This window comes from Chenopodium album, chromosome 6 (genome assembly GCF_948465745.1).
Source record: "Chenopodium album chromosome 6, dcCheAlbu1.1, whole genome shotgun sequence".
NCBI lineage: Eukaryota > Viridiplantae > Streptophyta > Magnoliopsida > Caryophyllales > Amaranthaceae > Chenopodium > Chenopodium album.
In genome coordinates, this window is record NC_137839.1 from 31775675 (window position 1) to 31793604 (window position 17930).

At 45.3% G+C, this 17930-nt stretch overlaps 1 protein-coding gene across 1 annotated transcript; it reads right to left on the reverse strand.

Annotated features, from left to right (window-relative positions):
* Positions 1 to 336: 336 nt before the first annotated feature.
* On the reverse strand, positions 337 to 13239 carry LOC145636857 (uncharacterized). The gene is made up of 5 exons (XM_081688397.1): positions 12976 to 13239; positions 1537 to 1857; positions 1325 to 1462; positions 1144 to 1254; positions 337 to 1069 (listed from the first exon to the last, which is right to left on the reverse strand). Exons 1-5 carry the CDS (start codon positions 13237 to 13239, stop codon positions 806 to 808), a joined length of 1098 nt encoding a protein of 365 aa, XP_081544523.1. The 3' UTR covers positions 337 to 805.
* Between the last annotated feature and the right edge of the window lie 4691 nt (positions 13240 to 17930).

The following is a 17930-nucleotide window of genomic DNA, read 5'->3' on the forward strand; positions in this document are numbered from 1 at the left end:
GCTGGAATTATGAGAAGAATCGGCTGGGCATGGGGCTATTTATACACAAATCGCGAGAAGTTTTAATCAGAGTGAAATAAAAAATCAGCGCCAATTGGCGTCGGACTCCGTAATTGGCGCCAGCTGCCAGCACTTGGCGCCACACGCCAAGTATAGCGCCTGGCGCTACGCGCCATTGCGTGGCGCCAGCTGGCACCAAGTTGCCACATCAGGCGCGCTTGCTTAAATTGCGTTTTTATCCTAAACTCGAGTCGGCTAATGACTTTACGGCTCCGTTTATCTTTTCTAAACATTTTTATCCTTTTTTTTTTTAATTAAAATAGCTACTATATTAATTATATTATTCTTTTTTGGACTTTATTTACATTAATTTCCAAGTTTTTTTTATACACCCGACATTTATTCGATTTTTTCCTTTTTTATTTTTTCTTTTTGGGGGAGAGAGTCGGATACCCTCCATCAATAATAAAAATGACGGAATTTTTGCGCAAAATTGTTTGTCACACTTCTCTTGCACACACAAACATAAACATAATAATAACAAACAAAATAAACTCATAATAGCATAAATATACAAAATATGTCTAAGAAAAAATAGTGAGTCTAAGGCAAAGTTCTATACAAAGTCAAAATAAATATACACAGGAACAAACTACGGCGCCGGAGGACGTATACCCATCATATCGTAAAATTGCGCCGTACGGGGAGTCACCTCTCCACCAGCTCCAGCTCCAGTTCCAGCTCCAGTCTCCGCAGGAGAAGGAAGACTCAATATAGGTCCACTCCACCCAGGATCAACCTGAGGCTAAGGCTGCGGAGGCTGCTGCGATGACGAGCCTACCTCGTACGTCCCACCACCTCTGAAAGTCGAGGTAGCCTCTCCCTTGCCTACCGGTGCAGCATGAGCACCCTCAGAAGAAGATCCCGAGCCCTCTGCAACGTCAGCACGAGCAGCCTCAGAGCGACCACCTCTACCCCCTGACGTAGTACGACGACGTCTCGAGCTAGACCTCGCCGGATCCCTCCGCACCTCAGGTCTCGTGCGGGTAAGAGAAGCAATAGGCTGGCCCTGTAAAAAAGAATGAAATCAGAAATAAGGCAAAATCGAAGCGGTAATGCAAAAGATATATAAAGAAAGACTACCTCTCGAATGACTTCGTCCCGGCGGCAGGTGGCTGCATTCCTCATCCGGACGAGCTGGCTCCGGAAGGCATCTATACATTGTGCCATCGCCGAAACCACCTCGCGCGAAAACTGTCAGAGAAATAAGTCAGTAAATATGTATGATATATGAACAAAAAAAATTGTGAATAACTAGGCTTACTCGAGTCTGGTGGCGAGGAATCGACCGCTCTACGAAGCGCTCGCCCTCGGGAGCCGGAGGAATCATCTCCTCGATCGGTACATATGTCCCCTGGTAGTGGATGGACATACGGGGTGGAACGAACTCAGTAGCACCGTCCTGATAAACCAAAAAAGTCAGTAAAACATTACTTGGGGGCTACTCAATGGAAAGTAAAAGCTAAAAAATCTTACCTTCACATCCTCAGCCGGTACGGGGGCTGGAGCTAACAACGGCAGTAGCTCCTCAGCATAGCACCGCCCAGGGATCACGTAACACCGCCAAGGGGTACCAGCTCCCTCAAACATGCTCAACAACCGCGCGTCGTCGAACATATGACGTGGTGGAGGAGCAGGAACGACGAAGACATCAGAGGAATGTTGTCTAGCAACCCTCTCTCCTAAGTACGCGATCGCTCCATAAGTCCCAAGGAAATAGCGACGCTCAGCAGAATACTGTGCGGCTAACCTAGGGACTGTCCAGCCGCCCCACGGCCGGTACACCACCTCAGGACCCTACAAAGAACATCAATCAGGCGAGAGTGTACCTAAAGCATCGTAAAAAAGCAAATAAAGAATAAAAAGTCGTAGCACGATGATCCAGTTCCGGACATGTGTAAAAGACATATCCACATGGCGGCCGCCCCAAGAAGCGCTCACCGAAAATCCGCGCGGCGATGGTCTCGCCGGCGCAGCAGAGGGGAAGTGCTCGTAGAACCATATCTACAAGGAGTTAAAATTGTGAGTAAATGCTAGCTAAAACGTAGAGCTAAACTTTATAGGGAATAATGTTTACCTCTACAACCTTCCAAAAGGCAGACAAAGCGACATTCGTCCCAAAGGACCGGTGTCGACACGAGTCCCTCAGTGCATGAACGAAGTCAGCGTAGGCCAAGCTGGCCCAGTCATAAGTCCCGATCCGGTGAAGATCGCGGACAGCAGGAAGGTAGTAAAGCAACGCCCTACTAACTTTGTCAGGGGAGAACGTCCCTGACAACAACATCAGCGCAAAGATGCGCACCCGCTGCTCTTGAGTGGTCGCATCGTCATTAAAAGCCGCTGCCAGCGTCGAGCGACAAATTCCCTTAGCACTAAACTGAGTCGTCTCGACCTCAACTCGGGCCAGAATAGCGATCGGCCCCAACAGCTCCTCGACCTCCGCAGAAAAGACGTCGATCCCACTGTCGAACGGCAGCGGCACAGAGTTGAACTCTAGTCTTGTAATGAGACTGAAGTCCGTAGGGGTGACCATCATCTAGCCCTAGGGGAAGTGGAAAGTTTTGGTGGTGTCCCAGAAGAACTCCACCAAAGCGAGCACTATATGGTGACCCCCACTAGAGGCAACCATAGCCTCGGAGGTCTCGAACAGGGAAGTTAGTCCGCAAGACTCCCATAGGAGTCTCGTCTCCAGATCCCTGGCGATGTACATCTTGTACAAATCGCCCAAACCATCACAGCTGGAATCGTGATACCGCGTCCTCCCGACCGTGATGCCCCGTCTCACCCTCTCGGAAATGTGGTGGACGGGGGCGAAGAACAGGGTCCGCTCATCCCACTCGGGGAGTCGACCAAGCGAAGTAGAAGGTGTGACGTCATCCTCTACGGGCTCATGCTCCCGTCGGGTGTTTCGGGACCGTGAACCCGAGCCTCGCTGTCTAGCTATACTACATTGTGCAAAATCATCATAAATTAAGGTTCTATAGTATCTAAGGTTCGCCTGGCCGCATGATACTATGTTCGCAAAAAACAGAGTACGTAGTACTAAAACAGAGCACAAATTCAAATTGAGCATAACGACATTTTTCAAGCAATCACACAATTTCTTGCAACACTATAGTAATTATTGTGACAAATTGGACAAGAATTGCTTGCAAAAACACCAAGAATAAGTCACATTGTTCTTCACGACCTTAGGAGGTCCAACAATGGCAAAATACTCATTTCTTTACCAAATTGAGTCAAACAAGTCTCAAATTACTCCCAAGGAAATATATAAACATAATCAAGCAATTTCATGGCATAAAATTTGATAAACAAAGCGAATTGAGCATTTTTAATTTTTAATTTACATGAAATTCGTGAATAAACATGCCAAAAATTCATAAAAACTGATGTGAGTTTGAAGAAAACTTACATAGATCGGAAAATAGATGAAAAGAGCTTTGATTTGCAACGAATTTGAGTGAATTCGGTTGAGAAACGAGCAAGAACGAAGCAAATGAAATTTTCTGGTTTTTTCGAGCAGTTTCACGACGAGCAAGCAGCAAAATGAAGAGGAAAGGGGTATTTAAGGAAACCCCCATGCTGGCGCCAAGCCCTAAGCATTGGCGTCAAAAATTAGGCTTGGCGCCTGGCGCCAATCCCAACGCCTGGCGCTAAGGCTAATTGTGTGGCGCTGACGGCTTTTCAGCGGCGCCAGAACACCCAGCCACTAGGTGAGGTTGTTCTACCTTTTTGCAACATATTTTGGGTTCCTTGGTACGCTAGTTAGCCCCTCTAAGCAATTTGACATGATTTAGTAATCGGCTTGATTACGTAAAGTGATCGACCTGATGAAAGATCGTCTCACTTAGCTTAAAGCGCCTAAGCATTGGCTCATTAACAAAAAAAAGCACCGACATATAGGTTCAAAAGCAAAAAAAAGCACCGACGTACAGGTTCAAAGCAACAGAAGCGCCGACGTACAGGCATTGTAGAAGCAAAGTTCAGGCGAACTTTTAAAGATCGACAAGCGTGGGTCTTCGGTAATTTCCTTTGGAGAATTATCGCATCAAATGAGGATGACTTCAAGCGAGGATATCTTCGACGACATTCCCTAGCTTGTGGAGTGTTGTCACAAACAATTGAAGGTGATTTCAAGAGGAATAAACTTCGATGGTATTCCCTTGGACGTGGAATATTATCATAGCGGAGGAGGATTGTTTCAGGCGAAGCAGTCTTCTAATTTGGAAGCACTTACGGGCGTAGCAGTTTTCAGGCGGGATGACGTTCTCTAGCTTGCAGGAGGTCATCAAAACAACAATAAAGCAGCAGAAAATCGGTTACTTTCAGAGACGTATGCTCGACGGTGCAAGATACGCGTTTCTTAACTCTTTTATCTGTTTAACTAACACTAGTTTTGCAGGTATCGGAGTTACAAGAGTGGTGTAGGATCGCAGAACGTTCTGAATCATTCTCCGTCCCTACCGATACTTTGACTTTTGTTTTCGAACTTGCGTTTCTCCAAACTCAGTCAAAGTGGGGGCTTCTGTGGAAACCCATTTGTGTCTCCCCAAAACCAAACCCAGTGATGAGTACCTTTCGCGTCGAATCACAATCGAATGAAGTGAAAGTGTGGAAACTCTAGTGTTGCGGATAGTTTTCATTTCATTTCTCTTCTCTCTGTTTTTGAAAACTTATTTTAAGAAAATAGTCAATCCAGTTTGTCTGGTCCATGATATGGGTCCAATAATAGTGTAGTCGGATGGGGCTTGACAAGAGCTTTCCAATGATATATTATAAGCCCAATTCCGATGAATATTGAGGAAATTATGGCCAATTTACTAAACTGGGCCCGGTTTGAGCCTTATATACGGCCCAATGATCTAGGGGAGGGCCTAATATGATTTATCATTCCTTATGCAATTAGGAATGGTTTTAGTATTCTAGATTCTTCTAGAAGGTTCTTTTCATTCCTAATTCAATTAGCATTGATAAATTGACTTTTGTTGACTTTTCAGAGTTTTAATTAAAATCAAATAGCATTTTCGAGGAAATTATATGATTTTATCCTCCAGTACGTCAAACTTATCTGATTTTCGAAAACGCGTTAAAAACAGACTTGGCGCCTGACTTCAGGCATTGGTGGCTGGAACGAGGCCTGGCGCTAGTGTTGGTGCCTAGCGCTAGTTATCCAGGGTTTGCGCCAGCTCTGTTTTTCGTGCGTCAGACTCTGTTTTGTTAATTTATCTTTTTGGCTGATTTTCTCTATAAATAACGTATTAAAAACTCCGTTTTGATTCACCAATTCTCATCATTCACCAGTTATCATCTACAATTAGTTTTAATTAGCATTCGTCTACAATCGGTTTTCATTCAATTAATCCTCTCATTCATCTTTCTTTCTTTCTGTTCTTTCTCTAAACTTTGTTTTCACATACAAAATTCCGCATTCGCAAGATCTAGAAACACCTAGCCATAATCGAAGTTGCCTTCGCCCTAGACGTGAAAGGTTTAATATCTGAGGGTTTGGTCCCAAATCTCTCTTTCAATTATTTAATTTAATTTTTTTGATTATTATTTTCCTTGAAGTTACTAATGTGTGTATGTTGTTATTAGAAAGAGGTACGAGGCATCAAATTAAGTACTTTAATTGATTTTTTGATGTTATGATGTAGAAATCATGTTTATGTTGTTACTATGATATTCCTAGTATCATGTCTAGGGTAACTTTAATATTAAATATGATTCCTGCGATGCTTCCTATGTTCTTCCTAATATTTATGATTGTTAGTATCATGTTAGGGCTAAAGATTTAATTTTTATTGCTTAGTGACATGCTAGGGTTTGTTATTAATCTTGTTAGTATCATGCCTAGGATCTTGCTATTATATGCTTTAATATTAACATGAACATGATTATAATTATAATTGTTATAATTTATGATGATTGTGATTATTATTATTATTATTATTATGATGATTATTTTATTATTATGATTATTATTATGACTATTATAATGATGATTATAATTTATTATTATTTATTATGTTGCTTGATTTTTATTTTTATTTCTTGATCGCACCTTTATTGCATGTTTAAAGAGAATTGGTACTTGTAATCACGCTTAATAAGATAATTAATAATCTTGTTTGGGTTAATATGATTATAATTCAAGTGATCGCCAATAATAGATTTATGTGTGCATTAATATTCAACCAACATAGATAAACAGGTTTAGAGTAATTCTATTGCTTGCATGTTAATTAAAAAGCGCACTTGAATACGATCAGAATAAAGTAGAGGTCTATTATTAGGGCAGGTTCAATCTCTTTTAGGTTGGATTTGTACCTTCATCCCCGAACCCTTATTTGGTTCTAAACCTTATGGAGTTGACGATCTCTTGGATCGTTAAGGGGTGTAACCTTCATCCTATGAACGGTTTACAAGTTCCTAAAACTTGTTGGCGACTCTTTTGCTCTATCTTCTTCCCTTTTGGACGCCACCGTACTTTAGTGTATGATCACAGTGGGGTTCAAGCTAGGGGTTTAACGCTTGAAATTTATTCCCTACAAACAGTGGTTCGACAATCTGCCGGCTGGTTATATTAATAGCTTCAAGATACTTGCGTTCTTGTTCGCTTCAAACTTCTCTATGAACATCCTTGCAAAAAAGACTAGCCTTGATTTGGGTAATGTACAACAGGGAGATAGAGAAGGCCTGCATTCCTATGTCAGGCAGTTCAATCTGGTACGAATCAAGATTGATGGGCTGTCTGATGAGGCCGCCTTCACACACTTCTTTAAGGGTCTGAAGGACGGGTCTACTTTTAAGTATGAACTCGTCCGCAAACAAATTTTCACTCTGCAAGGAGCCTTACGAGAGGCGGAATCCTATATACAGGCGACTGAGCTCTGCTCCTCCAATAAGTAGTCGGACCCTAAGAAGTCTGACCGATAGAAGGAGAGTCGGCCTGCTCAGCCGGCTCTTAAGCCAGAAGAGAGCAAAAAGAAAAAACAAATCTAGGCCATTGATAACTCTGATCAACCGGCCTAGAAGAAGAAAAAAGAGTGGAAACCGTACGTTCCAAGGTACGAGTTCCACAAGGACTGCTGCTCCATCCTCTTGGAAATTAAGGATCGGCTGACTCTTGAGAAGTCGACCCCTATGAAAGGTTCCGCTGAAAATCGGAACAAAAACAAGCATTGCCATTTCCATGAGGATGTCGGCCATGACACAAACGACTGCTTCAGTCTCAAGCGAGAGCTTGACCGTCTGCCCGACAAAGGACAGGTGAAGTCATATGTGAAGTCCAAAGTGACTTCAAAGGAAAATCCGGGGCAGTCTAAGAAAAAGACTCCCCAGCCTGCTGTGAGTGCCGAAACTGATGAAGATCCGGTATACACCATAGCAGGCAGATTTGCCGATGGTGGCCCGACCATTCGGGGCACCAAGGACCATCTGTGAAAGATGGTAAACTCTGTTGAAGAAGGAGAGGCGGCAAGCACATCCGCCTTCCCTAAAGTTGTTATCACCGAGCAGGACAGAGGCAAAGTCCGTCGGCCACATGATGACCCTGTGGTCATTGAATGCAAGGTGGCTAACCACTTGGTTGGTCGAATTTTGATTGACACAGGAAGCTCCTCGGACCTCATCAGCCTCAAATGCTTATCCAATCTCAAATACAAACCGGATAGCATGATGGAGGTCTCCCACACCCTTGTTGGGTTTGGGGGAGGACTTGTGCACCCAGTCGGACGAATTGACTTACCTGTCCGCCTGGGGAACAGGGGAGACGGTCGGCACATGGCCATCTGTTTCCTAGTGGTTGAAGAGCTCATAGCTTACAACCTCATCTTTGGCCGACCCACTCTAAATGAGTGTAAGGCCGTCATCATCCCTGCCCTCATGCTGCTCAAGTATGAGAAGCATGATGAAACAGTCGGTTCCCTCAATGGGGACCAGAAGACGGCTCGAGAGTGTTACCTCTCAGATGTCAAGCCCGCGGCCGCAGCATCCGGCCGGGGCAAGCAGACAATCGACCTCGACGATGTCAAGGAAGAACAGTCGGCCCCACCAGCCAGAAAGAAAAGAAAGACTGATCAGCTGGTGGTGGTCAAAAAAGAAAAATAATAGCAATCACTGACCGGGGAACGGTCGGATGATCTCCGTCCCCAGCCTGGTGGCGAACACATTGATATCCCTCTGGATGACAGCCGCCCAGAGCGGACGGTTAAGGTGGGGACGGTTGCATTTGCAAAGCTGGGTGAGAGCCTGCACCAGCTGTTGAGAGAATTCAAAGACATCTTTGCCTTTAAAATGGAAGAGATGCCAAACATCAGCCCGGATCTCGCTGTCCACAAACTCGCCGTGGATCCTAAAAAGAAGCCCATCCGGCAGAAGAAAAGAAACCATGGCGAGGAAAGAAGTCAGGCGGCAGCCACCGAAGTTAAAAAGCTGCTAGACGCTAAGTTCATTCGGCCATGCAATTTCCCTGAGTGGGTAGCTAACGTTGTGTTAGTAAAAAAGCCGAATGGAACTTGGCGCATGTGTGTTGATTACACAGACCTCAACAAGGCATGTCAAAAAGATAGTTATCCACTGCCTAAGATCGACAGTCTGGTTGATTCAACAGCCGGACATGCCCTGATAAGTTTTATGGACGCCTATTCAGGTTTCCATCAGATCCCCCTGTGGAAAAAAGATCAAGAAAAGACGGCATTCGTCACCTATCAGGGGTTGTTCTGTTATACGGTGATGTCGTTTGGTTTAAAGAATGCGCCTGCTACTTTCCAACGAATGATTACTACGGTCTTCATTAATCAAATCAGAAGGAATGTAGAGGCGTACATTGATGACATGATAGTCAAATCCAAACAACAGGCGGATCATCTTGCTGATCTCCGAGAAACATTCGCCACACTCAGGCGGCACAAGGTCATGCTTAACCCAAAAAAGTGTGTCTTTGGTGTTGAGTCTGGGAAGTTTCTCGGATTTTTGATTAACCAAAGGGGAATAGAGGCCAACCCTGAGAAAATACAGGCGGAAATCGACATGCAGTCGCCCCGTACTGTGAAGGAAGTGCAAAAGTTAACAGGTTGCCTGGCGGCCTTGGGGAGATTCCTCAGTCGGTCAGGCGACAAGTGTCTCTACTTCTTCCAGGCAATCAAAAAGAAGACCAACTTTGAATGGGGGGCCGATGCATAGGCGGCCTTTTAAAATCTGAAAACTCATCTGCACTCTTTGCCGAGGCTTGTTAGCCCTTTGCCCAAAGAGAAGCTCTTCATGTATTTAGCTGTCTCTGATCATGCCCTCAGTGCCGTTCTCTTAGCTGAAAGAGACGACATCCAGCTCCCGGTGTTTTTCATTAGCCATATTCTCAGGAACGCAGAGCTTCGGTACCCCATGGTTGAAAAATTTGGCCTTGCCCTTTACATGACCATCAAGAATCTAAAACCCTACTTCTTGGCGCATGCGGTAGAGGTCTATACTGACCAATCGATCAAGCGGCCACTCACAACCTTGGAGTCTTCTGGACGAATGCTTAAATGGGCGATTAAAATGCAAGGATTAGAAATCACTTACGAACCAAGGAAGGCAATAAAGGGGCAAGCATTCGCCGACTTTATTGTTGAAATGACAAGGTCGGTTGCACCGGACATTACTGACCAGGTTTGGAAAGTGTATGTGGACGGGAGCTCCACTGCGAACGGCTGTGGTGCAGGGATTATCTATCAATCTCCTGAGGGAGATAAGTACGAATATGCACTACGGTTCAAGTTCCAGGTCTCTAATAATGAGGCCGAGTATGAGGCCCTGCTAGCCGGCATTCGGTATTGCAAGGCGGCTGGGGCAAAGAAAATTGACGCCTGCTCTGATTCTCAACTAGTCGTACTCCAGGTCAATAGAATGTACGAGGCCACTCATCCGGCCATGATAAAATATTTGCAGGCGGTCAAAAGTGAAGTTGGGACACTTGAGGAGTTCCATCTAACTTAGGTGCCCAAATCTTCAAACAATCAGGCGGATGCTCTGTCAAAACTAGCATCATCCGCCTCTTGTGAAACGCCTCGGTCGGTTTTCTAGGAGGTCATGGAAAAGAGAAGTATATCTAATGAAGACCCCATTGGAATTCTCGACCGAAGCTCTACCTGGATGGACAGCATCCGGGCTTATCTTGCAGATGGCACGCTCCCTGATTCACCTCAGGAGGCGGCTGTACTGAAGAAGAAAGCGGCAAACTTCGAGCTGAGACAAGGAGAACTCTTCAAAGCTGGTTTCTTGAAACCCCTATTGAAGTGTGTTACCCCAGAGAAGGGTAAAGAGGTCCTCGAAGATTTGCATGCGGGTTTCTGCGCCTCCTATATAGGCGGCAGGTTTTTAGCTGCCAAAGCCAGGCGGCTCTATTTCTGGCCTACTCTGGAGTCGGATGCCATGGAAATGGTCAACAAATGTGACAAGTGCCAAAAGTTTGGCAAGCTCATCCATCATCCGACCACAGACTTGACGGCCATCCACAACCCAATACCCTTTGCCAAATGGGGCATGGACATACTTGGGCCGTACACAGCAGCACCAGGTGGCAAGCGCTACATATTGGTAGCTGTGGATTACTTTACCAAGTGGGTAGAGGCGGAGGCGCTCAAAAACGTCAAGACAAAAGATGTCATTTCCTTCATCTGGAGGAATATTATCACTCTTTTCGGGGTGCCCATGTCTATGGTTTTTTACAATGGTCCTCAATTTGAGACGCCTCAACTCAAGACTTGGCTGGGAGACCAAGGGGTCTCAAGCTTCTTTGCCTCAGTCGGCCGTCCTCAAGCAAACGACCTGGTCGAAGCCTTCAACAAGCTAATCTCAGACGGGATTAAAAAGAAAATTGAACGGGCTGGTGGCCTTTGGGCGGATGGATTACCACACGTCCTCTAGTCCATCGGAATGACTGCTAAAGGGGCAACTGGAGAAACCCCATTCCTCATGGTGTATGGTGCAGAAGCTGTCCTGCCCATTGTACACTATTAACCTACTCTTCGAGTCATGTTATATGACGAAGAAGTAAACTGGGAGGCCATGCGGCTGGCATTGGACTCACTTCCAGAGCGCAGGGGCAATGCTGCCTTGCGCCATGAGATTTACCGTCTGAGAATGACACGGGCTTACAACAAAAGAGTACACAAGCGTCCTCTCAAAGTGGAGGAATTTGTGCTACGGAAAATGGAGGCAGTCGGTAGGGCGAATGAGCAGGGAAAGCTAACCCCAAATTGGGAAGGCCCCTACCGAATATATGAGGAAGTAAGAGACGACACCTATCGCCTGGAAGAACCAAACGGTAGGGTTATTCTTCCTAAGTAAGAAGCAGCTGCCTAGAACTTGGATTTTACTTAGGAAGAATAACCCTACCGAATATATGAGGAAGTAAGAAGCAGCTGCCTAGAACTTGGAATGTAGATAACTTGAAAAAGTACTATTTCTAAGTACGAATGTAAATACCTCAAATTTTGTTAATGAGAATATGCCTTCATTTCCCAACTTGTCTTTTTTATTAGCGTCGCCTGTACAAAATACAGACGACCAATGTATTTGGAAAGTGTCTGTCCCAACAGCAGATGCCCCAATCTCTCTGAAGGAGCCGACTGCTTTAAAGTAGTCGTTCTTACGAAAATCTTTAAGTTTATGCCAACACTTAACGAATATCTGCTTAATTCTTTAAAAGGCCTAAGGCCAGATAAAATCATTTTAAGGCCAATGGCCGAATGTTAATAAACGAATAGAGGTCGAACGGTCACAGTCTGCTCCAACATGAGTATGACCGTCTGCTCCAACATGAGTCAGATAATCGGCGACGTCCATTCGGGCGAATTCGTCGAGGAGAAGCATCTCCCATTTGGGTGGCACATTGCTCTACGAATACATCAAGCGGCCCTACCGAATGCTAAGGCAACATTCGCAATCCTTTGATTTAATCGAAAGTGAAATCTAAAAAGGCCAGAATTTTCTAACTGTTCTAGCACAGTCGGAAAAGGGTCATTGTTTCATAAGTAGAGGCTATTGAGGCATTAAGCCGGATGTACCTGTTTTTGCTCTGGGGCAAGACAGGCGGAAAATTTTGCTAATCTACAAGTTAAGTTAACTTATGAGGCCTTTGGCCAGATACGCCTATTTCTGCTCAAACGCAGGACAGGCGGACTATTACTTACGAAAAAATGAGCTAAAACACTTAGCAGATTAAAAAAGAGACATGTGGGTCGGATGTGCCTGTTCTTTGCTCTTGGGGCAAGACATGCGGGTTATTCTTCCTAAGTAAAATTAAGACTAAGTTAAAACTTAGCATCTTATCTCGACGAGGCCTATGGCCGGATGCGCCTGCTTTTAGCTCTTGGGGCAAAACAGGCGAAGGTTTTCTTTTTAGCAAATTTGCTAAGTCAAGAATTTTGTATTTCTTTTGTGCCAATGGCCGAATGAAAACAATTATTCATTAGCTCTGGATGGCCGTCTGTCGCGTTGTTTGGGGCAATCACCATAGTGATTGATTGACTTAGAAACCATGCATACTCTTCTAAGTATCAATAATTTCTAAGTCAATCAATCCACTCAACCGAAACCACTCGACATCCGTCCAGGGGCAAGAACATTCGCATGGTATACAGGTTATAATACTTAGAAAAAAAAAAAACATGCAATGAAAAAATTTAAAGAACAACAATATGAATAACTTCAGCCAAACGGCTGAATGATTTCAAATTAAAAAGCCCAATCGCCACCAGACGACTAGGTAAGATTGTTTGCTGGCAAAGCCAGAGAAATTGTTAATTTACCCGACCCCTCGGTCGGTAAAGATACACATTTACTCGGCACGCAGGCCGGAAGATGAGATAAATGGCCATTCGGCCGCAGAAAGAACTTATAAAAAGCTTAAGGGGCAGAGGAGTTATCAACATTGGCAGCCGCATCATCACCTTCCGACTGCTCCGCATTTTCATCATTCTCCTCGTCCCCCTCCTCGCCCCCAGAAGAGCCTGATGAGGAGCCGGCCTCTTCGCCCTTAGCATCAGCCTTGTTCGCCTCCTCTTGAGATTGGCGAAGAAGTTCAGCATTGAAATCCTCGTTTGCTTGATCAAACTTGGACTTCCAGGTGCTATAGTCAGCACCCGGCTGTACCGCCTCCCATGCCATCCGCATGATGGCCTCATAATCCTCCATCATTTGTTTGACAAGGGCCTCCTTCTCCTCCTCAGCTCGGGACTTGAACTTGGACTTCAGCTGCTTCTCCTGGTTCGCCAGGCGCACCTCCAGGCGGCCAACCCGCTCATTGGCCCTCTAGGCCTCTTTCTTGGCCTCTTAAAGAGACTCAAGCTTTTCCTTAAGACCTTTAATTTCGGCATTAAGGTCAATGATTTTGGAGCGAGCCGAATCTAGGTCCTTCTTTACCTACAGGTTGGCATCCGCCTGGGAATACATCATATCAAGGGTCAGAAGCTCATTTTGAGCAATTTCAAATTGAGCTCGGTCTAAGGCGGACTCGGCTCGAGCTTTAGCGGCTGTTACCTCTTTAGACTTCTCCTAGATTGGCCTTCTTAGCCCCTGGATGCGCAGCATAGCCTGAAAATGAGAAAAGAGCCGAATGGTCAAGACCAGTCGGACATGTGCTTAAATAATAAGAAAATTAAGTTAACTTTTTACCTCACAGAGGTTCCCCAAGATGGCATCCAAGTTAAGGGTGCCGACTCCTCTTACGGACGCCTTGTCCTCTGGGTCAAGCGCCCTCAGCATTCTCCTTGGCCATCTGGACAACAGTCGGCCTTTGCACAGGAGCTGCAAAATTAAAGTTAGTCAAAGAAGTTCTAAGAAACTATCTAGATGTAGAAATTTAATGAAGACGCGGTTTATACCGTCCGGGTGAACCTCCTCCTCCTTCCCGTGACGCCTCTTCTCTCCTGCTGAGCCGACAGCAGTACTGGGTTGCTTAAAGCCACCCTTCGATGCCTGAGTAGCATCCGGTTTGCTGACCTCCCTGTCAGCTTCGAGAGTAGAGTCGTCCCCTTTCTTGGGCTTGTGAGCAATGTGCTTCCGGTTCTTGCCGGATGCACTCACATCACCAGCCCCAGTTTTCTGGATTTTTGGTTGGGATTGCTTGGAGGGAGAGGGCCTGGTGGAACCACTCTGCATGAGCAAAAAGAAAGGCGTCAGAAAAGCAGGCGGGCAAAAATTAACCTTTGTTGAAAAATATATCAAGTGTTATAAACAGCTACCTTGGGAGTCCCGACTGTTTTCTGCTCGTCACTCGCTCGATTAAGGACGTTCGAGCGATATTTTGCTGCAGAAACAGCAACCGGCTTCCTTGTTGCCGAGACCTTTTCCATAGCTTTGTCTGCAACAAAAGCAGGAGTTAGACTTTATAAACAAACATTGAAAAGCAATTTAAAGGTTGCATAAAATTAGACGGCCGACTACCTCTCGGCATCTCAGAGCTTAGCCCACAAGCGGCCAAGAACACCCCATCTTCCAGCCACTTGTAAAGGGGTATGTAGCTCTGGGGGACGACTATTTTCTCCCCCTGCTCATTTGTCCGAACGGACACTTTGAACAAACCCCGGTCAAAAATTTCCTCCTGGGCCCGCCTAGGGAGAGGGGGCAAGGCTATCTTGCCAGCCAGGAGGGGCGGATCCTTGTTCCACCTATTGTATTTCTGGTTCAGTTGGCTATCAGAGGAATGGACTATGTAGAACTTTGTTCTCCAGTCCTTCCACTTGTTCTCCTTGCCGACTGCCATCATGTACCCCTTGCAGGTGGACAAGGTGTACCAGCCTTCGCCGCCCTTAGCAGGCGCTCGGCTGAGATAATGCATGTGGGCGAATGCCTCAAAGCTGGGATCCACCTCCAGCATTTCACATGCGGCAACGTACCCGATGATATTAATCCATGAATTCGGGACAAGTTGCCAGATACCCAGTTGGTATCCGTCCAGTATTCTCTCCACGGCCGGATGGAGAGGGAAGCGTAGACCAGCCTGGAGGACCGCCTCGTAGCAGCCGAATGCTTGGTCCTTATAACTGGCCAAGGTCGGCCAGGTTATCGTATCATCCTTGTTGGGAACGGACAAGGAAAAACCATGACCCATTACGGTCTTGCGCTTGAAATTGGCAAGACCAGATGTCATAGAAGTCCGCTTGCTTTGCGGGACATGGTGATAGTAGGGGGCGAGTTCCAAGCGCCTAGAAGCACTCGGCTCCACCCAGCCTTCACCCTTTTCCACTGAAAAGGATTCCCTTGCTGTGCTTATCTTTGCTCGGGCCTCCTCTGAAGTAACGGAGGCATTTTCAGAAGATGACGAGGCCGAATCGTCATCAGAGCTCTCCCCTGAGCTAGGGGACTGTCGCCTGGGGCCACCAGGGTCCTCCTCTAGACTCTCCTCCGACGCCTGTTCCGAAGGCTCGGCCTAGTATTGACTGTCGGCTTCCCGCAGTATAGTATCACTGGGGGTGCCGCTTGAAGAAGGGGAAGAGTAATAGGTTGGAGTTTGGGGAAGGTCAGAAGAAGGGTTTGGGGGGTGCTCAGAAATTTCACTAGCAGGCACCCTAATGGAGCCATTAGAGTTGACAGTCTCACTGTCTAAATGGTAAAAGGAACCATCCGCCCTATATCTCCTCGTTGTCTGCTTTGTTCTGGCCATTATGTCCTGCAGATGCACAAACACTGTTGGATTTGGAGATGTACTTAAAGGAAAGTTCTCGAACGAGCATTCGGCACTCCTAGTTCTAGATTCAGCCGTCCCCAGTGACCGACTGATCGCTAACCTAGGTCGTGCCGTGTGCATTTGGGAAACCATTTGATAAAGAAAAATGCAAGAAAGAATAAGTAAAAGAAGAGAGCAGGCGGTTACCTTAATTAGAAGAAGGTATTACGAGACGCCTGGTTTGCTGAAACAGACAGACAGAAAGCCGAGCGTCGGATGCTTGACAAGTTTAGGTCTTTGAGAGTCTTTGAAAGTCAAAAGTCCAGAGATTCTCCAAGATTCGCAAAGGTGTGAAAACAAAAGGGGAGTCAAACCCTCCTATTTATAGAAAGGGTAAACCCTAATTTTTCCCTCCAAAATGTAATTTGAAAATCCGGCCAGTTGGATGATGATACCTGTCACAGGTGTCATGTGCAATGCACGTGACCCCTGTGAGGGGAAAATGATTTGGGTATTTTTATACCCGGCCAGGTGGCCCAATCGGAAGTCGCCACGTGTCATTAGAAGGGGTGCCATCTGGACCTTTGAGATGGTGACACGTGGTAGGCAGGCATTCCCCCGTTCTGAAATGATTGATGATCCAGCGTGGACCATTAAGAGGGCGACACGTATCACCCTAAGAGATGACCAAAGGCCTTTTGGGCTCAGTGACACGCCTCACTCAGGCATTGCTTATGGAATGGCGGCCTTCAAGGTCCCAAACCTTGAGGCGCCGTTTTACGGCGTGACCTAATCCCTAGGTCACCAGATCCTAGGGAGGGCACACTTTTCAAAAAGACCCTATAAATAGGGACAGGTCCTACATTTATGAGAGAGGATACTAACTACGAGACAACACGTCACTTTCACATTTAATATAGAGCTGTCGTTTTCAAGAAACAAACATCACCTTACCTGAGCTTGGAATCCGAGCAGATAACTTTATTTTCGCACGTTTTACTCCGAATACTTACTAACTTAATCTTCGGAGGCGGACCACCGACCATCCGGCGGTCCGTTTGCTTTGCAGGTACAGGCGCCCTTTGCTGAATCCAGTCTGAGTGTTGTAACTCTCCCAAGGGACAAAAACCCCCGAAACACCATTATTGTTATTGATTTCCCAAACAAGGTGTTCATCATCTGTTATCTGCATTATGAAACAAATGGTGCAATAAACTATGACATACATCCAGCTAGTACATAAAAAAACACAATTATGAATAACTCACTTTAAGTCCATGGACTACCAACGAATCCAATAACGAATTTGATTTCAGAACATCTAGGAACACTGCGGATCCTCGTTTTTTAACAACACACACGCATACGCGACGCCATGGTTATGTAGACCAAGTACAAACATGAAAAAATTATATTTGTTAGGATATCGCCACCAATGAAAACTCGCCAATGAAAACTTAAATGACGCCAAAATCAAACTCATATTGAACACAATAACCAACAAACAACACTACCGGGTGTGGAGAAAGTCATTCATCAGCACCTCCACTGGGGATCTTAACTGTGTCATAGAGATATGTCCCCTAAAATTAATAATGACAGGCTGCACAATATCAAATAGATAAGCAAATAGACAAATGAGGAAAGGGAACAAAAGACATCAATAACAACCCAAATACCCATCTCACCAATATGAATGGGTACTTGACAATCTGAGCACGAGATTGGAAATCCATCACATGGGCAAATTGACACACCTACACATACACAAACTACAGTTTAATTAGTACATCACACAAGATTAACGAAATGACTAATCATTATATCCAGAAGTAAAAAGAACAAACCATAGAAAAATCAAAAGGCATCAACTTGTGAATAAGCAAAAAAATTAGTAACCGAATTGAATTCCGGTTCTCCAAAGTAATCAGCTTTAAAATTCATGTTTTTACCTCTTCAAATGTTCTATTTTCAAACAACAACCAAATTTTAATTCAACATCCTTAAGTTCGGCAGGGTCAGACATCATACATACATGTTGTGCCTTGTACTGCCTGAGGTTCTTAGTGGCCGAGACACGCTTGGGTGTAGGCTTCCTCATTTGTGAAAGATTATACACGGTTAACACATGTTGATCACAAATTACAACAGTTAAGAACCAAAACCTAATACATTAAATTTCAGATAGAATAATTTACAAAGTATTCAGCCAACCTCG